The sequence below is a fragment of the Podarcis pityusensis genome, assembly GCF_964106645.2.
Source record: "Podarcis pityusensis genome assembly, chromosome: 14".
Classification (NCBI taxonomy): domain Eukaryota; kingdom Metazoa; phylum Chordata; class Lepidosauria; order Squamata; family Lacertidae; genus Podarcis; species Podarcis pityusensis.
The window spans coordinates 42,847,466-42,874,258 of NC_138039.1; the positions used below are offsets into that span (position 1 = coordinate 42,847,466).

A 26,793-nucleotide genomic window follows, 5' to 3' on the forward strand; every position below is an offset into this window, starting at 1 on the left:
TGTAAAGGTAAAAAGAACTCCATGGCAATTAAGTCCAGTCAAAGGCGACTATGGGGTTGCGGCGCTCATCTCGCTTTCAGGCTGAAGGAGCCAGCGTTTGTCCACAAGCAGCTTTCCAGGTCATGTGGCCAGCAGGACTAAACCACTTCTGGTGCAATGGAACACCATGATGGAAACCAGAGTGCACAGAAACACCATTTACCTTCCTGTTGCAGCAGTACCTATTTATCTACTTGCACTGGTGTGCTTTTGAACTGCTAGGTTGGCAGGAGCTGGGACAGAGCAACGGGAGCTCACCCCGTCACAGGGATTTGAACCGCCGACCTTCCAATCGGCAAGCCCAAGAGGCTCAGTGGTTTAGACCACAGCGCCACCCGCTGTAAATGTATGGTGTGTACACAGCCTTAATGTAAGGCTGAAAAGTTAAATGCACTCCTCTGAGCTCATGGCTGAGCTTTGAAGAGAGGCTTCTGATTCTCAGTTCATTTTTTTAAATTGCTGTGTCACACCATCAAAAGCCAAGGCGATCATCCTGTCTCCACCATTAGAAGGAGCCCTGCCTGGCTTTACTTCTGATGAGCAAATGCCCCCTGAAGGTTGGAGAGGTGAGCTTCCTACAGCTACAATCACCCACATCCAGGCTATGAACTTAGGCATTAGAACTCATTTCCATTGCTATTGACTATACAGCTGGGATGAAGAATCTGTGGCTCTTTGGGTGCTGCTCGACTCCAATTCCAATCAGTCCCAGCCAATGTGGCCAGCAGGTATGGATGATGGGAGTTGTAGTCCAACAATATCTGGAAAAGCCGCATTTTCCCCATCCGGCGCTGTGGGTTAAACCACAGAGTCTAGGACTTGCTGATCAGAAGTTCGGTGGTTCAAATCCCCGCGACAGGGGTGAGCTCCTGTTGTTCGGTCCCAGCTCCTGCCAACCTAGCAGTTCGAAAGCACGTCAAAGTGCAAGTAGATAAATAGGTACCGCTCCAGCGGGAAGGAAACGGCGTTTCTGTGCGCTGCTCTGGTTTGCCAGAAGCAGCTTAGTCATGCTGGCCACATGACCTGGAAGCTGTACGCCGGCTCCCTCGGCCAATAAAGCGAGATGAGCGCCACAACCCCAGAGTAGTCCGCGACTGGACCTAATGGTCAGGGGTCCCTTTACCTTTACTGTACAGGTATACAAACATCATTCTGCTTCAGCCCAAAGGAGGCAGGAAAGTGCCTTTATCTAATGGCATTTCTCTGCTCTGACATTAGGATACAGGATAAGAGGTTCCCCAGCACGACTGCCCAAAATCCTAACTCTGAAAAAGTGCTACTGTAAAAAAAAAGTTTGGTACCATTCTCAGACTAGTGAGGAAATGTTACCAGGGGATCTTAAGGCTGGGAAATGTTACCTTGGCAACTGAAGAAGGTCCCAGAGGTCTTGCTAGAACCAGCAGGTCTTACCTAGATCGTTATTTTTAGTGATGGCTGCTGCGACCCTGGTTCTTGGGCCTTGCTTTGTAAACTGGTACCCAAATTTGAGGATCTGTGAATTCTCCTCCAACATCTGAGCAATCTCCATCTCTACCGCTGTGCCGAGCTGTTGTCTCTGGGAAAGGAGGTGGAAATGTTTACTTCCTTAGCACAAAGAAGCAGACACACAGATTTCCTCCAATGCTTTATACACAGCGGACGCTCGGATTGCGAACCTAAGCCGTGCGAGATGCACGTTCGCAACCCGCAGCGTTCGCAACCCGCAGCTGCGTGTCTGTGCATGCATGTGTTGCAATTCGGTGCTTCTGCACATGCGTAAAGTGCCACTTAGCACTTCTGCGCATGCGCAGCTGCCGAAACCTGGAATTAACCCGTTCCAGTACTTCCGGGTTTCGGTGGTCCGTAACCCAAAAAAACGCAACCTGAAGCATCTGCAACCCAAGGTATGGCTGTATAGCACACCAACATACATGGTACTTTACAGGAAAAAGCAAGTCGCTGGCTTCAGAGGGCTTCCAGTCAAGGGTTAGACACATGGGGTAGGCAGGGAGACCAAACAGAGAGAGGAGGGGGGAACAAGGATAATCAGGGACGGATCTGTGCAAATCTTAAGTGTGTGCATGTGTGTACTGGGTGGGGGAGTTTAGATGACCTCCTTATAGAATATCTGAAGGCGGATGCAGAGCCATGTCGGCAAGCCATGCCCCCAACATACACAGTGACCATTCCTTCCCACAGTCCACAAGTATGGCCAGGGCAGATAGGAATGCTCTGTCTGCATATGGGTTGTGTGCCCACAGATCCCCTTCACACACCAACTGAACAGATGGGTGGGGTGGGGGCATGGTCACTGTGCCCAAGGGCAAGGCTAGCCTCTGCAGGAGTGGTAGGGAACATCCAACTCCCAAGGTGGTCAATATCCCAAGGCCTCCCCATTTGGGTTCACAAGGCTGCTTCCCCATATGTCAGGGACTGTGCTGAGGAGGGCTGCACTGAGGAGGAATGGTGGGAGGCACCCCCTCCCCCTGATCCCGAATCTTCCCAGGAACAGGAGGACAGCGTAGAGTTGGAATAGTGGCTTGCAGAGGGGCATAGTTCAGAAGGCAGAAGCTGGGAAATACTGGATGGGGAACAGCTAGGAGAAGAAACACTGGGAGAGAGAGGGTTAACAGATTCACAGTCGTTGGACAGCATTTCTCCACTCTTCCCAAGGTCGAGAATAGCTCAGAAAGTCTCAGAACAGAAAGTGCAGACGGTACAAACTCAGATTACAAGACGTAGGAGTGACGTAGATTAATAGAGGGGGAGTGAGCCTTAATTGGGAGCACCGCCATTCTAGGGAGACGTGTTCTTTTCTCTCTCACTGTGATTATTAAAGAATCTAACTGGTAAGACATTCCTTTTGTCTGATCTTCTACCGCCACAGAGGAGGGAGCTGATTCCCCGAAGTCTAACACCATATGACATCAGCTGTGTTGCAAGTGAAGACGCAGCTTGCAAAAACCCTGCGCCGATCACAGCGGTGCTTCCAAAGGCACATGGCTTCACCCATGCCATCAGGTGCGGGCAAGCACACCAGCTTGCCCCCGCAATTGAGGGGGGCTGGGCAACGCACGGACATGCGCTGGCATCATGCACAAACGCCACAGGGCATGCTGACATCACTCGGGCATGCCGCGGGGCGTGCTGACGTGTTATGTGCACGCTGAAGGGCTTGTGCGCATGACGCAAGCATGCCCCGTGGCACACGTGCACGGCCGCCATGGAATTTTGAGGGGGCCCAGACCCCTCCTTAGAAATTTTGGGGGATGTCCTCAGCCCCCTCTAGTTGGCGCCCCTGGGTGTGGGGCAGGTGACAACTCTGCAGATCGCCTTTGATTTCCCAGATGGTGTCAATCGTCCCTGACCATCAGTCATTCTGCTGATGGGCACTGGGAGTCCAAAAACACCTGGAGGGCCACAGATTCCCCATCCTTGTACTAAAGAAAATCAAAAGCTTTGCCTTCCTACTGCTGAACACAAGACCTTGGACGCTGCCTCCCGGCTAATTTTCATGGTCAAGCTGCAACTTTCAGATTCCAGCTAACCCTTAAGTTCCAGTCTGCTGCCCTTTCCTTACCTGATTATCAATTTTTATCTCCGTCAATGTTTCATTCCCTTTCAGGGCCTCAACCAAGGCCAGGATGCCTGTCCCCGTGATGAAATTGGATTCTATATTGAGACTTTTCAGCGTCTTGTTCACTTTTAATGTATCTGCAAAAGCCTGAAGGGAGGAAAAGAGTGGTGTGAGTTCAGATCTCGGGATACCCCACAAAGCGCTGTAACTTGCCCCGGGACCAGCTGGTATGGGGTGGGTAGTAATAGGAACTGTGGGAATGTTCAGGGTGGCAGGAGAGAATATATTGTTCATTAATATCCTTCCTAACTTGTGCTAGCAACAGTTACAGATGGGTAGCCGTGTTGGTCTGCCATAGTCGAAGTAAAAAATTCTTTCCTGTAGCACCTTAAAGACCAACTAAGTTAGTTCTTGGTATAAGCTTTCGTGTGCATGCACACTTGTATATCTTGTATATCTTGTATATACAAGACTTGTATATCTTCAGATACACACATGTGTATCTGAAGAAGTGTGCATGCACACGAAAGCTTATACCAAGAACTAACTTAGTTGGTCTTTAAGGTGCTACAGGAAAGAATTTTTTACTTGTGCTAGCAAGTTTCTTTACTTAGCACAGTTTACATTCCCCTTTTACATGCACAGCAGACAATCTTATTCAAAGTCAATAAAAGAAGTTTACTTACATCAGTTCACAGTTGGAACCCTGAAGGCAGACTTAGTTACAAATATGTATATGTGGATCTACCCCATATGGGGAAATAATTCCACTGCTAGCTGAGAGCTAGCAGAGCAGTCCTAGCTAAAAGCTGGTCAAACGAAGGAGTCCAAAAAGAGGGAGGTGTGATGCGTGACTCGTTCTTTTATTACCTGGATAGGTTAGGTCACACCCACCTTCTATCACATGCGAAAGGAAGGCTGCTCCAGCCAGGAGGAACAGGAAGTTTCGCCTGGCTGGACCAAACATTCCCTCGCATGTCTTCTCTAGCATTTCAAGGAATGTTGTACTTGACTGCCTCTCATGGATAACATCCCACAGGAACAACAACAATACCTACATGTAATGGCCCCAGGAGAATATAGGCTCCTATCATTGGATATGTTATGTAAGAATTTCCCAAGACTAACAATGTGCCTTTTCCAGTTCCTGATTGTGGAAGTTTTGATACTGATGTTAATGACGTGAAGTTGCAACACCTGACATCCATTTGGCATAAGCTGCATTGCCTACAGATGTATTTCTACACCCAATTCAAACTGTTGGTGTTAAACTTTAGAGGCCTAAATGGTTCAGAATCCGTTAGCTAAAGGACCACCATCATCCATGTGATTCTGCCTGGGTGTTAAGCTCAGCTTTGTTAGAGGCCCAACATGTATGCTTCCACCCAGTAAGTTCAATTAGATTAGTGGGCACAAGACACAGGAACTCTCTCCCATCAGATGCCAGGGAGATAAGGAACTACAAAACCTTTAGAAGACATCTGGGAATTTTCTAATGTTTAATGTCATATTGTGTTTTGATTTGTTGGAAACCACCCACAGTGGCTCAGGTAACCCAATCAAAAGGGTAGCTTCTCCCTCCTCCTCCTCCTCCTCTTCTTCTTCTTCGCCTCCATAGTTCTGGAACTCTATTTCCATTGAACTACGCATGGTCCAAACCAGGCATAGGCAAACGCGGCCTTCCTGAAGTTTGGGACTACAACTCCCATCATCCCTAGCTAACAGGACCAGTGGTCAGGGATGATGGGAATTGTAGTCTCAAAAACATCTCGAGGGCTGAGTTTGCCTATGCCTGGTCCAAACATACTACCAAACCACGGTCTGTTAAAGGCAAAGGCCTGTTTAATGCCATGACTTGTTTGGCCCTCAGTAAAAAAAATTGTGGGATGAGGTTTTGTCCAATTGACACCCACAGGTTATGTGAAACATCCCTCAAAGGGTGGCCACGCAGGAAAGCGTTCTTGCAACGCTTAGCTCCAGTAAGTCTCTTCAGCTCTACAATCCCGGGGACCCAACGGTGAAGCCTACACCCGTCCCCTCATGTAACGTGGGGACTCCCCTGCCGATTCAAAGAAGAAGAACTCATGAGGCATGAAGCAGTGGCCACAGACTCAGCGGAAGGAGGATTTAGCATGCTGGAGCCTGGCCAGTATAAACAGCAGTTTATTCTCATTTCTGCAATTGGTTCTCAGAAGCAAGGCATGCTGGGATGAAGAGGAAGGAAGGATGCTTTCTGTGTTTGGTGTGGGCACGTACAGCGGTACCTCGGGTTAAGAACTTAATTCGTTCTGGAGTTCTGTTCTTAACCTGAAACTGTACTTAACCTGAGATACCACTTTAGTTAATGGGACCTCCTGCTGCCGCCGCACCGCCAGAGCACGATTTCTGTTCTCATCCTGAAGCAAAATTCTTAACCTGAGGTACTATTTCTGGGTTAGCGGAGTCTGTAACCTGAAGTGTCTGTAACCTGAAGCTTCTGTAACCCGAGGTACCACTGTACATGCTCGCTTCCTCCATCTATGGATGCTGGTGAGACAGCAATGCAGCTTACAAATCAGAGATGTTAGAGCTCTAAAATGGGATATAATTTAATTTCTGGATAAAATGTGCTTGGATTGTTGTAACTCAGGAGTCACCAACTCTGAGGTTCTTCCCAGGTGTCACTGAAGCCACTGAGCAACTCCCTTGGCCATTAAGCGGTGAGGGAAGTTACTTTTTTCCTAAAACAGTTCATAACCCCCATAACCAGTATGCTGAATTGCCGTTTTATTTCTTCTTCTGGGACCCTGGTGCATTTTAACAGCAGCAGAGCTGTGAGGTCTTTTCTATCAAAGGCAGAGGCAAGGAGAGCTATGCCTGATTAGTTTCTGCTTGCTCAGCAGCTAGACACAAAATCTAGTTTTCCTATGTTCCCAAATCCAGCAATGAAGGAAAGAGAGAGTGAACTCTCAAACAGGGTAGAGGAAAACTGTGGAGAGGACTTTCGCTGACAAAATCTCAAAAACACCGTGACCCTGGAGCTGGTTTTGAGTTTGCACTCCCACAGACAAAGCTTCTCGGCATTTGGAACACTGCACTTTGATTCAGCCAAAAGTGAAGAGCTTTTTCTTTCTCTCCGAAGGATACTCTTCTCAAACTTACAATTGCAACAGGGTCGTTGCTCCGAGTAGCAGCCAGGCTGAATTTCGTCACGTGGGTGTTGGTTTCCAAAGCTTTTGCAAAGTCTTTCAAAGTTGGAATGGGGATATTCTGTATTAATCGAGAAAATACAATATTTAAAAATGAATATCTATTGAATTCGAATCCAAATCATAGAGTTGGAAGGGACAACAAGGGTCATTCCCTGGAGTTCTAATGGAGAAGCAATATCTGTTGAGGTGGTAATGCTGTGAGCTCCCTATCCTATGCTCAATTGTGTATGTGTAAATGAAACCATATATCCTAAAGACGCCACAGTCTCTGCTTATTCCAAGGTAACTAAACCCTGGGTGAAGCGGAGGCACCCTGAAGTCTCTCACCACTCAAAGATTGGGGTAGTGTCGTAACAATACTTTATAAAACAAATTTAAGACCATTTAGGAATACTTTACAAATTTAAAAAATGGCACAATGGGGCAATAAGATGAGCAACAATGCTATCCCTACCTTTATGTTGTTCAGATTGACTTCCACGAGTGAGGGATCATTTGCCTTTATCCTTTGCAAAGAGGCTTCAACATTCGTCGGGTTAGGTGGTTCCTCGAAAACTGGCTTGACCTTCTCACCTTTGACTACATCTAAAAAGAACATAAACAAGTTACGCATTGGGATGGCATCTCCACCCCCATCGTCCAGCACTGAGGTCCAGCACCGAGGGCCTTCTGTCGGTTCCCTCCCTGCGAGAAGTGAAGCTAAAGGGAACCAGGCAGAGGGCCTTCTTGGTGGTGGCGCCCACCTTGTGGAACGCCCTCCCATCAGATGTCAAGGAAATGAACAACTATCTGACTTTTAGAAGAATCTGAAGGCAGCCCTTTTTAGGGAGGTTTTTAATGTTTGATGTTTTATTGTGCTTTTAATTCTGTTGGGAGCCAGATTTTTTTTTAAATTGTTATTATTATTATTATTATTATTATTATTATTATTATTAAAAACACAGAGAAATTTAGGGAAGTTTGTAATGTTTGATATTTTGTCGTGTTTTTAATATTCTGTTGGGAGCCGCCCAGAGTGGCTGGGAAACGCAGCTGAATGGGCAGGGTATAAACTATTCTTATTCTTGTTCTTGTTCAGTTGCTGGGACTTGTAACTCTGTGAGAGGTAAACTTCAGTGCCTGGGATTCTCTGAGGGAAAGAAGGTGGGTCAGACGCTTGGCAGCTTCCTGAAGTTGCCCAGTGGTTCCGTGGGCCTGGCAGAGAGAGTGTTCCTGGAGCCCAGAGCCCATTGGCTCCCGTCCTTGGCCAGGCTCTGACCTCACAACCAGCTGTGGAATCCTGGGGAATGGTTTGTTTCCTAGGAAACCAGGTGACTTGCTTGAAAGGATCCCTGGCTAAGTTGAAAGCCCAGTCAGTTGGAGCAGTTAGCAACCATTCAGATCCCTTCTTCTGTTCTTGTCTTGAAAGCTGTTCAGGTGGATTGACTGACTTTCTGGACATCTTCAGTTTTCTACCCCCATGGAACAATGTGCTGCTGGCTGCGCAGAAGGTAAAGTCATGGGAAAGAGGGAAGACATCCTGAAGATTCATGCCCGCACCACATGCCCAGTTTTTAAAGATGCTCCTTGGACCAAGAACCTTGGTTATTTGACCATTGCAAGTATCATGCTGGGTGTTACGTGAGCCAGCAATTTTCCCAGGGAGTTTTCTGATGAGTTTCCTGAGTTTCCTTTTTTTGTCACCATCCAAATTGCAGCAGAATTACCACCCCATCCCAAATATTCAGGAGAACGCTCCCCCACCACCAATTTCACCACCCACACATAGGATGGGGAATTCTAGGAGATAATTTTTCACACAAGTTCCAGACTTGTTGCTGTTTTCGGGTGGGATTCTGTCAAGGGCCGAAGGCCTCCTGGCGGTTCCTTCACTGTGAGAAGCGAAGTTACAGGGAACCAGGCAGAGGGCCTTCTCGGTGGTGGCACCCGCCCTGTGGAACGCCCTCCCATCAGATGTCAAGGAAACAACTATCTGACTTTTAGAAGACATCTAATGCAACCTTAAGGTACACGGGTGGCGCAGTGGGTTAAACCACAGAGCCTAGGGCTTGCTGATCAGAAGGTTGGTGGTTTGAATCCCTGCGGCGGGGTGAGCTCCCGTTGCTCGGTCCCTGCTCCTGCCAACCTAGCAGTTCGAAAGCACATCAAGTGCAAGTAGATAAATAGGTACCACTCCGGCAGGAAGGTAAACAGTGTTTCCGTGCGCTGCTCTGGTTCACCAGAAGTGGCTTAGTCATGCTGGCCACATGACCCGGAAGCTGTCTGTGGACAAATGCCGGCTCCCTCGGCCAATAAAGCGAGATGAGCACCGCAACCCCAGAGTCGGCCATGACTGGACCTACTGGTCAGGGGTCCCTTTACCTTTAAGGCAACCCTGTTTAGGGAAGTTTTAATGTTTGATATTTTATCATGTTTTTAATATTCTGTTGGGAACCACCCAGAGTGGCTGGGGAAACCCAGCCAGATGGGCGCGGTATAAATAATAAACTGTTGTTGTTGTTGTTGTTCAGACAGTCATTATTCAGATAGTCATTCATACAGTTTCATCACAACAACCACCACCCTGAGACCTGCGGGTATAGGGCAGTATATTAATTTATAAAAGCAACCACAACAACCATATTCTGTCGTTTAAGATGACCCAACACTAGCGAATCTCATTAGGAAAGATATCATCCTAGAAAGAGAGAAATGAGGGGTGTCCCTATTGTTCTACAGAATTATGCTGGTCTGAACTAACTTATGGACATTCCCTGCATGCTCCAACTGTGAATTCAATTGGTGCTTGTGAAATTGCCACATCTGCACATCCTTCAAGTGAAGAGTTGCTCACTTTGCCAACCCATTATTTGTTAAGTCTTGAGGAGCCTTGCTTGCACAACCATTCTCAATGCTGGCAGCCCTGAGCTATATAAAGCAGCACTGATTATTCCTGCAAGTGCTTTTTAAAAAAGAAAAGAAAACAAAAACCCCACAGCTTTTAATGCTAATCTGCAATTGTAATTCTTAAATATTAGACTGAGATAAATAGCAGGCTTAGACCACCCAAGCAGCTACCGTATGGAAAGCTATACTTCTAGCAACCAGCGATCTCCAAGCCAAATACAAATTAAAGAGAAATTTGAGACAGGGAACTGCCTTAGACTGTTCCAGCAACCACACAAGTTCTGTGGCACTTTATAAAGAGTTAGGATGGGTGAATTTGTCAGCTTCAGCTCCTCATGAAAACCCTTCGGCAATTCAAAATTTCTCCTATTATTTGCACATTTTAATGCAACTTTTCCCTACAATTTCCCTCAATATAACACAGTTCTGCATGTTATTTTCCACAAACCTATGCAATTATATGCACTCTTGACCCTTTGAAAATGCATTTTTGTATACATTTTTCGGCTGGAGGACTGCATTGCAAAATTAAGAGAAGTGTGTATTGTCTTGGAAGCTGCAACTTAGGTTAGCTTTGCCTTAAATGTGAACTGTATTGAATTTCTGCCCCATCCCTACTGAAGAGTAACATGTGTATTGTGCGATAAGCTTTTGTAGAACAGATCCTGTTTCTGCAGTTATATGAAATGCTACCCTGCCTGGGAGCTTTTACTGACTGGTTTGTTTTATTTCCTTTCTTTTAATCCTGCCCTTCCACCCAGGAGCTCAGTGGGGTGTACAAGGTTCCATCTAATCCTTGCTAGGGCTGGGCGATATCAGCTTTTCAACGTTGTGGTATATCAACAAACATCGTGGTCTGGCGATATACAGTGGATGCTCGGGTTGCGAACGTGATCTGTGTGGGAGGCACGTTCGCAACCCACAGCGGCGCATCTGCGCATGCGCGGGTTGCGATTCAGCGCTTCTGTGCATGTGCAGAGCGCAATTTAGCACTTCTGCGCATGCACGGCCGCCGAAACCTGGAAGTAACCTGTTCCGGGTTACGGCGGGTTCATAATCTGAAAAAACGCAACCTGAAGCATCTGTAACCTGAGGTATGACCGTACCATGGTGTAATGGTTCTAGGGGTTGCTCGTGCGTAAGCCGGTGCAAACACCTGGCTGGATTGCCTGAGTGAGCCTTTTCTGTCCGGACAGCCACTCACCCGTGGCTGTCTCAATCGCTGGCAGAATCCGTCAGTGGGCGTTTCTTAAACTTCTTCCAGCAAAGAAGCTCTTTGACGCCTAGTCTCCTCCTACTCTCTCTGCGCGGAAGCCTTCTGCGCAAGGAGGGCGTAGGCAGCGGAAGACCTCTACTCTCCCCGCTGGTCCCCGGCAAGGAGTCATGGGACCGCCTCGCCGCTTCCCCCATCTGCCCCCCTTCTCCACTGGTGCTACGCTGATTCTCTTCCCCAGAAGATGGGCTGCCTCTCCCAATCCCGGGACGCTCTCTGGAATCCCTCTGGATTTTGCTCTCTCCCTCCGGCACTGATGGCAGTTCCCTGACACATGGTGTTGAAAAACCAAGCTGAGTTGGCCTCAGCCTGCGAGCACTGGGTGAAATTGCTGCAGCTCTCACTGTGGGGGCAGAGGCAGTTTCACCCCAGTGCCTAGCGGGCTGGGAAAAGGCAGCTTGTTTGTAAGGCTGATGTCAGGGACTGGACTGAGGAGGAAAGGTGTAGACCGCCCCCCTCCTCCTGATCCTTCCTGAGAAGAGGAGGACAGTATAGATTTAGAACGGTGGTTTGCAGAAGGTCATAGTTCAGAGGCTGCAGAGGGGAAAAGCTGGGAAATATTGGGAGAGGAGCAGCAGGAAGAAGAAGCACCAGAAGCAGTGCCAGATTTACATATAAGCTAAACAAGCTATAGCTTAAGGCCCCACTCTCTTGGGGGCCCCCAAAAAATTTAAAGGGGGAAAAACTGGATGTACATTTCCAAGATATAAGATAAAAAACAAATAAAATAAAACCTACATGCAGCAGCAGTGTTTTGTGTTGTGTAGGCTCCTATTATGTAAGTAATGGGCCCCGCCTGCTAGCCTGCTCCCTAAAATATCACTGGTTTGCTCATTTCTATATACAGTGGTATCTTGGCTCTTAAACCTAATCCGTTCTGAAAGTCTAAAACAGCGACAATTTGTTGTTGACAAAGGACAGCTGGACATATAAAGGGCCCCATTGCCTTCAGTAGCTTAGGGCTTAATCAAACCTAAATCCGGTCCTGACCAGGGGAGAGACAGCCGACAGACTCAGTGTCTTTAGAAAGCGTTCCTGACCCAACCCCTCCCAGGACCCAGCGTGCATTGAAAATAAGAGAACCGAAAGCTCAGAGGCAGAACGCACAGGTCAGCCGACACAGGGATGACGTGGAATAGGAAAGACGGAGGGGGTGGGATTTTACTCGGAGCAACGCCATTATCTGAGAGAGACTGCATTTCCACATCTATCTCTCTGTGAATATTGAATAAAAGACTTGGTAAGAACGCTTCTCGTTTATCAACTTCTTGGCTGCCAGCAATGGGAGAGGTTGGATTATCTGAAGCCTGACAGCTCAGCTGGGGTGCGGGAGGGCTCCTCATCCCTGGCAGAGCCAACCCTAGTGCCCCCCCTGCTTGTGTGGGAGCCAGCACCAGGCTGGGGGATCCTTTAACTGCTCAGCTGAGGGGAGCAGCCACCACCAGTCCTCAGCCAAGAGGTTTAAAGATGCAGAGGGAGGAACAAGCTGTATCAGCGCCTCGCCAATGCAGCTTTCTTCTTCCTCTGTGCAGGATGAAGGCAGAGTGGGATGGCGGTTTCACTGAGTGATGTATCGCTGGAGGAAGTCGCTAGCAGAGGGACTCAGGAGCGGTGGCAGTTTCACCAGCGATATACAGTAGTACCTCTAGATGCGAACGGGATCCGTTCCGGAGCCCCGTTCGCATCTAGAAGCAAACGTAACCCATGTCCGTGTGTCTGCACGCGTGCGGGTCACGTTTTGGCGCTTCTGCGCATGCGCGTGACGTCATTTTGAGCGCATGTGCACGCGGCGAAACCCGGAAGTAACACTCCGTTGCCACGGAGAGCAACTCGAACACGCTCATCCCGAAGCACATTCAACCCAAGGTATGACTGTACTGCTGAATGAAGCCGACATCACAGTCTGCTCCTCATACCGGTCCTGGGCGATATATTTGTGGGATGTAAGAATCAGGTGGAGTCAAACACAACATTGCTAGAGTAGACATGAAGGTTGTCTCAGTCCTCCAGCCAGAACCTCCTGCTTTCCAGGACTGAGACAAAACTTGAGATGTGTAACTTGAGATGGGCGTGGCCTCTCCTGAAGTAAGAAAGAACCAGAATCACAGGCTGGCAACCATCTTGTCTCTCTTGTCCCTATCGACGCCATCTTAACAACAGCACTACTAAGATGCACCCTTGGCTCCAGGCCAAGAGAAGGGGGGGGGGGCTTTCTCCCATAAGGAGATAGTCACCACATTTAAACTATGTTCTAACCTTTTAAGTCTGCCTTCAGGGAACCTTTGTGTGAACAGATGATTACTTGTGAGAACGTTTTATACTTTACAGAAGACTGTGTAGCGTCTTATTTTAGGAGGGATTAAACGGGGAAAATACCAGGAAATATTTATAGAGACTGAGCAAGCTATCTGCTGTGTGTGTATTTAAAAAAGGGGAATGTTAACTCTGCTGATTTTGTTGAACTTGTAAAGAGAAGTTGGGGTAGGATATCTTAGACAATATATCCTCCCCTACATCCCTAAACATTCCCACAATATTGATATATCGCCCAGGCCTCATCCTTGCTACAGTCCCATGAGCTAGACTGGACTAAGAGAGAGAAAGAGACAGCACTTGCCCCGCCAGCTTTTGAGGAGGCTGCGGCAGGATTTGAATCCAGGTCTCTTTGACCCTAGTCTAACCAGTGCAACACAACAGCTCCTCTTCTTCCCTCCTGTAGAGCCTCTCCTCGTTCAGTCTGCTTATAATCTTATTTCTTCAGGGGCTCCTGAACTGCAACCCTCACCTTTTTTCCCCCCAAATTGAAAACAAAGCAACAACTAACTGCTGGAGGGAAGGGAGTATTGTTTTTGGAATGAAGATGTCTGACAAAGCAAATTCCTAGCTGCTAAATATGTGACAGGAGTGCAGCTTAGCAGACCCACCAAGCTGGAATGGTGGACCTTTGCAGAAAAAAGAGAGATAAAATAATCACAGAGAGGGACACGAATTAGCAACATAAGCCCTTTGAGGGCAGCAGCATACAGGCCTCTAGCCGGGAGGGTTATAACATCAGCCTCATTTTGGGTGGAATAAAAACTGCCCCGTTTCTTCCACATTTCCCAGGGGCTTTACGAACGTGGGAAGACAACTGGAATCGCAGTTAATCTTAAACAGCCCCCACACAAAGGGCTGGTTCCAAAGGTAGTTGGTTTAAAGTTGGTCAAAAGTACAATGTATACAAGTGAAAAACCATTAAAGGACTTCAAATGAGCCGCCTCAAGAAGGGAGTTCTAGCGCCTTGGTGCAGGCAGAGAGACATCTCTTTTGCCCATTTCCTGATAAATGTACCTGATATGTTGGTGGGATGCAGAGACGATGCTCTCCAGAAGAACTTAATATATGGGTAGGTTTATATGGGAGAAGTAAGCCATGGTCCTAAGCCATTTAGGCCTTTAAATTGCTTTGAAATGCTTGAAAAATGCTTGAAAAACAAATTATTTTATCTTTTTATCTTTTTATGTTGTGACCTTTGGATGACAGGCTGTATATAAATATTAAGTTTGTTGGTTAACTTTTCTACTAGGGCAGTTTCTCATACATTTGGGTACCAGCCATCAATTTTCATTCCTGAGAGATCCTTCCAGTGTCTAGTTATTGTGGTTGCTGCTGAGAGGAGAGTTCCTTGTCATGTGTGTGTGCATTGTTATCCTAGAAGATATTTAATGTATAAACCAGGTGTGACTTAATGTGCTTCCATACAGCCCATTTATATTGAGCATTCATCCTGATTTGACTGCATAGCAATTAGATGACCCTGGCAACTGAGTGAGCATTCTGATTCTGCAACCTGGATTTGCCCATATGCGATTGAATATTTATTTATTCATTCATTCATTCATTCATTCCCCGCCCAGCATAATTCTGTAGAAAAATAGGGATACCCCTCATTTCTCTCTTTCTAGGATGATATCTTTCCTAATGAGATTCGCTAGTGTTGGGTCATCTTAAACGACAGAATATGGTTGTTGTGGTTGTTATTTATTAAATTTATATACTGCCCTATACCTGCAGGTCTCAGGGTGGTTGTTATTGTGATGAAACTGTCTGAATGACTATCTGAAGAATGACTGTCACAACAACAACAACAACAACAACAACAACAGTTTATTATTTATACCCCACCCATCTGGCTGGGTTTCCCCAGCACTCTGGGCGGCTCCCAACAGAATATTAAAAATACAATCAAACATTTAAAACTTCCCTAAACAGAATCATAGAATCATAGAGTTGGAAGAGACCACAAGGACCATCGAGTCCAACCCCCTGCCAAGCAGGAAACACCATCAGAGCACTCCTGACATATGGTTGTCAAGCCTCTGCTTAAAGACCTCCAAAGAAGGAGACTCCACCACACTCCTTGGCAGCAAATTCCACTGTCAAACAGCTCTTACTGTCAGGAAGTTCTTCCTAATGTTTAGGTGGAATCTTCTTTCTTGTACTTTGGATCCATTGCTCCGTGTCCGCTTCTCTGGAGCAGCAGAAAACAACCTTTCTCCCTCCTCTATGTGACATCCTTTTATATATTTGAACATGGCTATCATATCACCCCTTAACCTCCTCTTCTCCAGGCTAAACATGCCCAGCTCCCTTAGCCGTTCCTCATAAGGCATCGTTTCCAGGCCTTTGACCATTTTGGTTGCCCTCCTCTGGACATGTTCCAGTTTGTCAGTGTCCTTCTTGAACTGTGGTGCCCAGAACTGGACACAGTACTCCAGGTGAGGTCTGACCAGAGCAGAATACAGTGGCACTATTACTTCCCTTGATCTAGATGCTATACTCCTATTGATGCAGCCCAGAATTGCATTGGCTTTTTTAGCTGCCGCGCCACACTGTTGGCTCATGTCAAGTTTGTGGTCAACCAAGACTCCTAGATCCTTTTCACATGTACTGCTCTCAAGCCAGGTGTCACCCATCTTGTATTTGTGCCTCTCATTTTCTTTGCCCAAGTGCAATACTTTACATTTCTCCCTGTTAAAATTCATCTTGTTTGTTTTGGCCCAGTTCTCTAATCTGTCAAGGTTGTTTTGAAGTGTGATCCTGTCCTCTGGGGTGTTAGCCACCCCTCCCAATATCTGCCTTCCAGACATTCCAGACAGGACTGCCTTCCAATGTCTTCTAAAAGTCAGATAGTGACATCTGCTGGGAGGCCGTTCCACAGGGTGGGCACCACCACCGAGAAGGCCCTCTGCCTGGTTCCCCTGTAACCTCACTTCTTGCAGCAAGGGAACCGCCAGAAGGCCCTCAGTCCTTTCCAGAACCCCCCCCCCCCCCGAAAACAGCAATATTCTGGAACTTCCCCTTTGGATGCTTGGACGCTTGCAAACCACCTAGGAGAAAGAAAAGTGCCTGCTTACTTTTCACGGTTTCTTTGCCATCTTTAGTGGTGGTTCCTTCATCAAACTTCGGGTTGTTGACCAGGTTGTGCACTCCTAGGACAGCTGTAAAAACCACCAACAAGAGCACAGGTGTTAGCTTCAGCTATCATCATCATCATCATCATCATTTATTTATACCCTGCCCATCTGGCTGGGTTTCCCCAGCCACTCTGGATGGCTCCCAACAGAATATTAAAAACACGATTAAACACCAAAACTTAAAAACTTCCCTAAACAGGGCTGCCTTCAGATGTCTTCTAAAAGTCAGATAGTTGTTTATTTCCTTGACATCTGATGCGAGGGCATTCCACAGAGCGGGTGCCACCACCAAGAAGGCCCAGCAATATAGGATTTCAATAGCCCAGCAATGGAAAAAAAATTGGGGGGGGGGGGAATCTACATTTGACTTTGTGCTATAAGAACTTATGGACTTGGGCTACTGAGTCATAGCTATGCCTTTAAAGTACAGGGGCCTAGCATCCAGGGGGCATTAAGCCTCGATTGTGGTCCCAGTCCAGATTGGGAATCCCAAACCTGCAATCAGGGGGAGTCTCTTTTGTTTCTTTTCTTTTAAGGATAGTGAGGGCACAAAGGGTTAAAGCCCTCCTGTTCCCCCTGCTAAGGACCCAATCCAGGTCAGGAACTCCACACTAGCCTTTTGTGTGCAGGGGGGAAAGGCACAGCTTTGTTGCTAACAGAATGTGTGGTTTTGATGTACTGAATGGTTTAGCTTATATAAAATACCGTATTTTTCGCCCTATAGGACGCACTTTTCCCCCTCCAAAAATGAAGGGGAAATCTGTGCGCGTCCTATGGGGCGAATGCAGGCTTTCGCTGAAGCGTGGAGAGTGAGAGGGGTCGGTGCGCACCGACCCCTCTCGCTCTCCAGGCTTCAGGAAGCTATCAGCAAGCCTGGGGAGCCCGCGGAAGTTCCTGCAGGGCTCCCTAGGCTGCGGATAGCAGCCTGCTGCCCGGAGCGCAGGGCGCGCCGAAGCAGAGTGCCCCGCGCTTCGGGCAGATATCCGCGGCTGGGGGGGAATAAAAAAAAAAATCCTTTATTTCCCCCCCAAAAAACTAGGTGCGTCCTATAGGGCGAAAAATACGGTATGCAGGGATTTATGTTATGCAAAATGAACCATGGAAAGAGAAGGGAAGTCTTCGATATTTTAAGGTTGTTTAAATGAATATTCTAAATTGTAAAACAGAAAATTATACACACACACACACTCACACAGGACCAAACCACACATTCTGGGGTTTTTTTTGTTTTTTATATATATATATATATATAGTAAAGGTAAAGGGACCCCTGACCATTAGGTCCAGTCGTGACCAACTCTGGGGTTGCGGCGCTCATCTCGCTTTATTGGCCAAGGGAGCCGGCGTACAGCTTCCGGGTCATGTGGCCAGCAGGACTAAGCCGCTTCTGGCGAACCAGAGCAGCGCACGGAAACGCCGTTTACCTTCCCGCCAGAGCGGTACCTTTTTATCTACTTGCACTTTGACGTGCTTTCGAACTGCTAGGTTGGCAGGAGCAGGGACCGAGCAATGGGAGCTCACCCCGTCGCGGGGATTCGAACCGGCGACCTTCTGATCGGCAAGTCCTAGGCTCTGTGGTTTAACCCACAGCGCCACCCGCGTCCCAGTATATATGTATGTGTGTGTGTGTGTGTTTATGTGTATATATATATATATATATATATATATATATATATATATAACAACACAAAAACAAAAACAGAATGTGTGGTTTGGTCGTGTCATCTTATATTGTGGCATCATGGATGGCCCCCTTGAGAAGCATGGTAGAAGTTGCAAAAAAACCGCAAGGCTGTTGCTGCCAGCTGTGTTAAGACACCCAGGCCCAGTTTGAGATAACCCAACTGTTCAAAGATGGCAACAAACCTGCTAGATCGTACAGCTCAGTGTCAGAGGCACTGGCCAGGGCTTCTTCTAATTCTGGATCCAGAGTTACTTTCTCCTCTGTGCGGGTTTCTATTGGTCTTTCTTTAGGGATAAATGCTTTTCCTTTAAAAAGAAAAAGGGAAAAGGAAGAGAAAGCAAATTAAACTGGATAGATGTGATGTAACCATCAGTAAGACTGGCAGGGTTCACCCACTTAAGAATTTATTCAGAGAGAAGTTGTATGGATCTTTGTGTAGTGTGAATGCCCAGATTCTGGTAAATGCCGTCATGGAACATGTGACTGTTGACCATCCCGGGCAAATGTTGGGAAAAGGAAAAAAAGATGCCTGTTTCTCCACTTTCCAAACCCACACTGTTGATGTTCTGAGTGTTCAGATATTCTCAATGTAATAATAATAATAATAATAATAATAATAATAATAATATAATTTCTATTCCGACCTATACCCAAAGGTATAGTCACATAAAATATCAAATTCATAAAATCAAAACAAAACCAACAACCCAATTAAAAAAAAACCCAAAAGAGCCAACATTTTAAAAAAGGGCATAGGACGTAGATCAAGTCTGGCAAAGGCCTGGTTGAAAAGGAACATTTTTGCCTGGCGCCTAAAGGTGTGTAATGAAGGCGCCAGGCAGACTTCCCCGGGGAGAGCATTTCACAGACAGGGAGCCACTGCAGAGAAGGCCCTGTTCTCGTGTTGCCATCCTCTGGACCTCTTGCGGAGGAGGCACACAAGAAGGGCCTCAAAAGATGATCTCAGGGTCCGGGTATGTTCATATGGGAAGAGGCGGTCCTTGAGACACTGCGGTCCTGAGCCGTTTTAGGCTTTATAGATCAAAACCAGCACTTTGAATTGGGCCCGGAAACTAACTGGTAGTTTGTCTAGGATTATCAGTACTTGATTTCAGATGCAGAGTGCCTGTATCTTTCGCCCTCCAGATGTTACTGACCTACAACTCCCCTCATCCCTGGCCATTGGCCATGCCTGTCAGAGCAGATGGGAGTTGTCATTCAGGAACATCTGGAGGACCAAAGGGCCCCAACACCTGCTCAACTCCATCTTGCAAAGTACCCAGGGTGGTGCCCACAGGTGTACACATGCCCACAAGGCCTCCCCTGGCTCCCACAGGGCCTTCTCTCCCTGCTGAAATTATTTTTAATAGAAGCAGCCTCCTGTGGTCAGTAGAATAAGTTGCGGCTCAGATGTGGTGCCAGCAATAATTTCTCCCGCCTGCCAATCTGTCCCCAGGCTCCAAAAGGTTGGTGAACCCTGATGAAGAAGAACTTTGGAGAACTAGAAAGCTTGCTTGATGTTTTGTGACCTTTTAGGTAGTCCCAATAAAGATGTTGTTCTACAGTAAATTTTGAACCATAACATTCTTTTTGCAAACTGCCTCGAGGGTTCTTGTTGTTTACACTCAACAATGTTTAGGCAACACGATGACTATATACATACATAATAGACAATCTTTATAGAATTCCTTTTTGTAAAGTGATATGTCATGCAGGTCACCGTCCGTAAAATTTTATTTTCAGCTTATGAAGCAGTTCTATATTCTCCTACCACGCTGGCGAAGATCTACAAAACAGCAGTCAATATCCGGAATCTCTGTTCAGTGTTGGAGATTATATTTACTGAATTTCAGAGATTTTGAGACTAAGATTTCATTTTGAACTTGTTATTGTTTGACGGAATTCTATAAAGATTGTCTATTACGTATGTATATGGTTGTCATGTTGCCTAAACATTGTTGCAGGGATGCGGGTGGCGCTGTGGGTAAAACCTCAACGCCTAGGACTTGCCGATCACATGGTCGGCGGTTCGAATCCCCGCGGCGGGGTGTGCTCCCGTCGTTCGGTCCCAGCGCCTTCAACCTAGCAGTTCGAAAGCACTCCCAGGTGCAAGTAGATAAATAGGGACCGCTTACCAGCGGGAAGGTAAACAGCGTTCCGTGTGCTGCGCTGGCTCACCAGATGCAGCTTCGTCACGCTAGCCACGTGACCCGGAAGTGTCTGCGGACAGCGCTGGCTCCCGGCCTATAGAGTGAGACGAGCGCACAACCCTAGAGTCTGGCAAGACTGGCCCGTACAAGCAGGGGTACCTTTACCTTTTTATTACTTATGTATATGGTCGTCATGTTGCCTAAACATTGTTGACGTTCTCTTTGCAACACGGGTTTGTTTGGATACTGATTGTTGTTTACACTCAAGCAGAATATAAATTTCACAAAAGGAATAAATAAAATTAAAAGAAATGCTACGAATTCAGTTGTTGCTCATTTTAAAACACGGCCAGCGCCCAAGTATCTTTTTCTTTAACTGAACGCTAAGCAGCTGGCTTTCATTATGAGGGTTTTCCAAGACATTTGCATCCTGGTCTGGGTTTTCCCACCAGCCAACGTCATCCCATTCCCTATGGATTTCGACGAGAGCAGAGCTAGAACATCACGTGCATTCTCCTCTCATTTTATGAATCGGATGACAAAGGCAAAGCTTTCCAAGGATCCGACAACTCTGTAAGAAGCACCCCTCTGTGGGAACATCCCACCACACAGAAAGTCTCACAGGCTCTGAAGAACTGTCTCCACAAAGCTGCATTGCCTATTTGATTGCTAGCATCCGATGGACCCTAGATTTTACAAAGCACTTTCTGTGGGAATCAAACGAACATGATTTCCCCCGCATGTTACCAGAAGTTCTGTGAGGCAACCATGTTCCAGCAGCACAAAACATTTGTCAGCAGAACAAGTTGGATGACCATCTGTCAGAAATTTTTATTTACCGTATTTTTCGCTCTATAGGACGCACTTTTTCCCCTCCAAAAATGAAGGGGAAATGTGTGTGCGTCCTATGGAGCGAATGCAGGCTTTCGCTGAAGCCTGGAGAGCGAGAGGGGTCGGTGCGCACCAACCCCTCGCTCTCCAGGCTTCAGGAAGCTATCCGCAAGCCTTCGCAGCGCACCCTGGGCTTCGGGCAGATATCCGCAAGCCTTGGGAGCCCGGCAGGAACTCCTGCCGGGCTCCCAAGGCTTGTGGATAGCAGCCTGTTCTGGGGGCTGGGGTCGGGGGAAGCTCAGGCTTCCCCCGCCCCAGCCCTGCGCCTGGGGGGGGGGGATATTTTTTTTTCTTTATTCCCCTCCCCCCAAAAAAGCTAGGTGCGCCCTATGGGCCGGTGCGCCCTATAGAGCGAAAAATACCGTATTTAATTTTCTTGCAATTCCTGCGTTGCAGGGGATTGGACCTGAATTCATCTTGGGGGAACCTTCCAAGTCTACAACTCTATTATTCTTTAAGTGGCTTTGTCTTAGCACTGCATTGGATGTAGCCCTGCATTCCCAATCTTGCATGAGGTTCACTACTACCACTGATGCAGCTGATCCAACTCTTTGAGCTCATCATCTCTTTGCATTAGTTTAATAAAAAGGTAAATTTATAGCTGTTCTCCATGGGTTTTTTCCGCCAAACCTAGAAGTGTTTGGCTACTAATGTGAAGAACCCAGACAAGAAGTGAACTAGATGGGTCTGATTCAGTTTAAGGCTGCTTCATGCATTCGAGGAACAAGAGACAAATAATGCACAGAGTTGATCGATTTTGCCTTGTGATATTTAGCTGCTTGTATTATTTTTAGGGAGGTGATTCATAATTTCCAGACTTAGAAGCTAGCAATACTATGACAACTCCCAAAGGAATGCCTCCACGCTAGTACTTCTCCCCATATTAGCAATGCCCATTAAAACTTTATTTCCCCCTACAATATATTCATGATGATGATGATGATGATGATAACAATAATAACAATAATAATTGCTGCAATTTATTACCTGCCCTTCACCTTAAGGTTCCAGGGCACGTTGCAACAATTAAAACTGTGTATTATTAAATTCTCTCTCTAGCTCAGCAACTTTTCCCTTTCTTTGAAGCTGATGGCTTCGCTAGGGAACACTTGAACATCAGTATTAAAGCACAATATTTAAAAGTTTTAACCTAAAATTAACACAAAGAAAGTGGGCTCTAAAAATATACATTCCAAGTGTCAAAAGTGAAGGTAAAGAGGTCCATTAAGTACAATAAAGTAAAGGTAAATGGACGCCTGACCATTAGGTCCAGTCGTGACCGACTCTGAGGTTGTGGCGCTCATCTCGCTTTACTGGCCGAGGGAGCCGGCTTACAGCTTTCGGGTCATGTGGCCAGCATGACTAAGCCGCTTCTGGCAAACCAGAGCAGTGCATGGAAACGCCGTTTACCTTCCCGCCAGTTTACCTATTTATCTACTTGCACTTTGACGTGCTTTTGAACTGCTAGGTTGGCAGGAGCAGGGACCGAGCAACAGGAGCAATCCTGTCACAGGGATTCAAACCGCCAACCTTCTGATCGGCAAGTCCTAGGCTCTGTGGTTTAACCCACAGTGCCACCCGCGTCCCAACACAAAGTGCGCTCTAAAAATATACATTCCAAGTGTCAAAAGTGAGGGTAAAAAGGTCCATTAAGTACAATAGCATAGTGGCAAATTCAGAAGTGTAGGGTCCTTGCATGATAGTCACAGCCGTGCCTCTTCAAAGATTATACAACTTCCTAAGATTCCTAAGAAAATACGAGCAGCCGCTCTATCAAATTCCTTCCCGATTCCACAGCCTTCCTATGAAGCTTTTGGAATTCTCTCCTCCTGCCCTGCTTCCCCCAGCTTATTCCACAACATAATCAAAACCATACAGCTGACTTTAAAGAACACAAACACACACACACACACACACACACACACACACAACTGAGCATTCATCTTTTAACCAGCTGGTTGACATGGGAGTGCTCTTTTTGTTCAAGTATTCCCCAGCGAAGCCATCGGCTTCAAAGAAAGGGGAAAGTTGCTGAGCTAGAGAGAGAAATTTCTAACTGCAGGGCTTTTCCAGGAAGAAGAGTGGATTTTAAACTCTCGCCTCAGGCGGCACTCTTTCTGTCCCTCCCCCTGATGTGCTACATACAGGTACAGCTGAACCTTGATTCCAGAGTGAAACATTTGCGCATGGGATGGTGCTTTTCTTTTTTTAAAAAAAGCATCAATAGACTCACATGCACCATCTGCGCAATATCACACTCTGGCACTACATGCAATCCGAAAGAACACTCCTACTTTGCCCCAGACCAGGTCTCAAGGTAGAACTTTTTTGGGTGGGGCTTGAATCTGGAAGTTGTGGGGGAGGGTCCCAAAGCTGGGAGTGGGGTTTTTTTGGTCGGGGTGTGTGTGTGTGTTTCAATAGGTCCATGGGGAGCAAACTCAGCGGTGAGGCAGGCATGCATTTCCCTGTCCTTTTTATTTTTAAACTGGTGCTGGCAAAAAGTACAGTTTTGAAATATTATTTTTTAAAAGCTGGGCGTGGGATCCGCTGTGCATCGGTGTGGAAGGACAAGGGAGCTGATGGATCAAGTGTCGTGTGTGCACCAACAAGAAACCAGACTGATTTACCTATTCATATAATAATAATAATAATAATAATAATAATAATAAAATTATTTATATCCCGCCCATTTGGCTGAGTTTCCCCAGCCACTCTGTGCAGCTCCCAATCCAGTGTTAAAAACAGTACAGCATTAAATATTAAAAACTTCCCTGAACAGGGCAGCCTTCAGATGTCTTTTAAAGATAGGATAGCTGCTTATTTCCTTCACATCTGAAGGGAAGGCGTTCCACAGGGCGGGCGCCACTACCAAGAAGGCCCTCTGTCTGGTTCCCTGTAACCTCACTTCTCACAATGAGAGAACCGCCAGAAGGCTCTCAGCACTGGATCTCAGTGTCCTGGCTGAACAGTGGGTGTGGAGACACTCGTTCAGGTATACTGGACCGAGGCCGTTTAGGGCCTTAAAGGTCAGCACCAACACTGTGAATTGTGCTCGGAAACGTACTGGGAGCCAATGCAGATCTCTCAGAACCGGTGTTATGTGGTCCCAGCAGCCACTCCCAGTCACCAATCTAGCTGCTGCATTCTGGATTAATTGCAGTTTCCGGGTCACCTTCAAAGGTAGCCCCATGTAGAGCGCGTTGCAGTAGTCCAAGCGGGAGGTAACTAGAGCATGCACCACTCTGGCAAGACAGTCCGCAGGCAGATGGAGCTGGTACACAGCCGCCCAGGACACAGAATTAACCTGCGTCTCCATGGACAGCTGTGAGTCCAAAATGACTCTCCACCTGGGGAGTTTGAATACTGAATTAGATTTCAATTGTTTTATTGAAGTTTTCTGACAATATGGCTACTATTTGTGTTCTCTTTGCCAGATTTTTGGATACTGTATCTTTAAATTTCCTGAAAATTTATGTGATTCATTGCACCTGTGGGTAGCCTTTATAAAGCTACAAGGGTTCTGCCAACAGTATCAGCTTACTACACTTTTAAGCCAAGCATAGGCAAGCTTGTCCCTCCAGATGTTTTGGGACTACAATTCCCATCATCCCTGACCACTGGTCCTGTTAGCTAGGGATGATGGGAGTTGTAGTTCCAAAACATCTGGAGGGACAAGTTTGACCATGCCTGCTTTTAAGTGATTGCTGATCCATGGCCATTCACAATTAATTTGGTATGTATTTATTATTGGTTGTTTATATGCAGGCCTGTCGTTTCAATCTTTGTATTGCATTTGAATGTAATGGATTTCATTTTATATTATTGCCAGCTGAGGAAGAATTATCACTGAAACAGTTCATTATCCTGGAAGAACTGTTCTGTCAGAGCACCTATCCCCTCACATTTGTAGGATATTGACTGTGGAAAGGCATTCTCCTCCATTTCTGTGATCTTTGACAGTGACTTACCAACCCTACAATTCCTGGTTATGGAACAATTATTTGATTCCTATTATTTGTGACTCCATGCACATATTATACACCCTTGTGCAAATTAAATGAAACAAAGTACAGTGGTGCCCCGCAAGACGAATGCCTCGCAAGACGGAAAACCCGCTAGAGGAAAGGGTTTTCCGTTTTGGAGGTGCTTCGCAAAACAAATTTCCTATGGGCTTGCTTTGCAAGACGAAAATGTCTTGCGAGTTCCTGTGGGGTTTTTTTCCTCCCCCCCCCCCTTTTTCCCAAGCCGCTAAGCCGCTTATCAGCTGATCCGCTAAGCAGCTAAGCCGCTTAACAGCTGATCCGCTAAGCCGCTTAACAGCTGATCCGCTAAGCCACTTATCAGCTGATCCGCTAAACCTGCTAAGCCGCTAATAGCGCTAATCCGCTAAACCGCGAATGGGCTTGCTTCGCAAGACGAAAAAACCGCAAGACAAAGAGACTTGCAGAACGGATTCTTTTCGTCTTGCGAGGCACCACTGTATGTTTTCTATCTTACTCGTAATCCTGTACTCAAAACAAACACGAAAAGTCAGTTGATCATTATGGTGTCAGAAGCCTGCAGCCAATACAAGGGATGATGCGCTCGCCACAATATATTGCGGTTCTACGAAAGAGAGCTCTTGCAGAGCTGGAAAAGAGGTATCCTGATGGTCCTGGGATATTGCAGCAGGACCGAGCCCCCTGTCACACATCGAAAGTGGTGAAGAAATTCATGACAGAGCAGCAAACAGAGGTACTTGATTGGCCAGGGAATTCCCCAGACGTAAATCCCATTGAGAATTTGTGGGCTATATGCAAAAGTTGCCTCCATGCTGTAGACTGTACGACTATGTAGAAGCTCATTCAGGCGCTGATTCAAGTGTGGTACAGGGATCCGAAAATCAACAGCGACTGTTCGAAACTAGTAGACTCCATGCCAAACCATGTTCAAGCGCTGCTTTAAAATAGCAGAGGTCATATCCGTTACTAATGTGAGTTTTGTACATGTATCTGTGAGTTTTGTACAATAAACTACATTGTTTGTTTCAATTAATTTGCGTACGGGTTATGTCTTCTGCTTATGAATTTTGAAACGGTATAATGTTATGAAAATTTTCTTAGTATATCATTAGCCAACGTGTTGTTTCTTGTTGTTTCGTGTGTGAGCGCAGCCATTTCAGCAGCTGAAAAAGAAGTGCGGGGAGAGTCTCAGCGCAATGTCACGTGATACAAATGCATGAGTGCCTCCGCTTCCATAAATCTGCAACAGTGCAAGGTGCGCTGCTCTGAGACTGGCTGTCCTTCTGCTTAACTGCCGACTGGCTTGTCGCTGCCTCAAGGATGGCTAACCTCAGGTCTAAGCCTCCAAGGCAGCCACACACACCCTTTTCTTCGGAGGCCCCCTCTTCTTCCTTCCCAGAAGTGGAACTGGCAACATCCCCCCAAACAGCTCAGTTCCAGTGAGGATCAGGCTACGAAAGCTTTCCAAACAATCGTCGCCCTGCCATTTATACAACAGGCTCTGCCAAAATAAATATTGTGGTCAGAAACACCACATAGATCACACACCCTGCCAGCCTCGCTCGCGCCTGACCCTTACGCAACGACGATAATGTGTTGCCAACTTCAAATTAGGAGACGCATCTTGTGCAAGAGCCCGGAAGTGTCCCACAGGGCTCATTCGTAC

General features: G+C 46.7%; 1 protein-coding gene across 3 annotated transcripts in view; it reads right to left on the reverse strand.

Annotated features, from left to right (window-relative positions):
• LOC308462660 (tropomodulin-2) overlaps positions 1–26,793 on the reverse strand; it is a 58,562-nt gene that overhangs the window by 11,725 nt on the left and 20,044 nt on the right. For 2 of the 3 annotated variants that reach the window (XR_013979248.1, XM_080980514.1), the window contains exons 4-9: positions 18,268–18,390; positions 16,342–16,425; positions 7,241–7,371; positions 6,737–6,844; positions 3,599–3,742; positions 1,450–1,594 (exon numbers count right to left, since the gene is read on the reverse strand). Coding sequence is in view for 2 of the 3 variants with exons in the window: in XM_080980514.1 (XP_080836640.1) it covers positions 1,450–1,594; positions 3,599–3,742; positions 6,737–6,844; positions 7,241–7,371; positions 16,342–16,425; positions 18,268–18,390 (735 nt within the window). In the remaining variant the exon portion in view is untranslated. Of the gene's footprint in view, positions 1–1,449; positions 1,595–3,598; positions 3,743–6,736; positions 6,845–7,240; positions 7,372–7,905; positions 8,572–16,341; positions 16,426–18,267; positions 18,391–26,793 lie in introns of those variants that run through there. The other variant, XM_080980515.1, reaches the window with a different exon arrangement.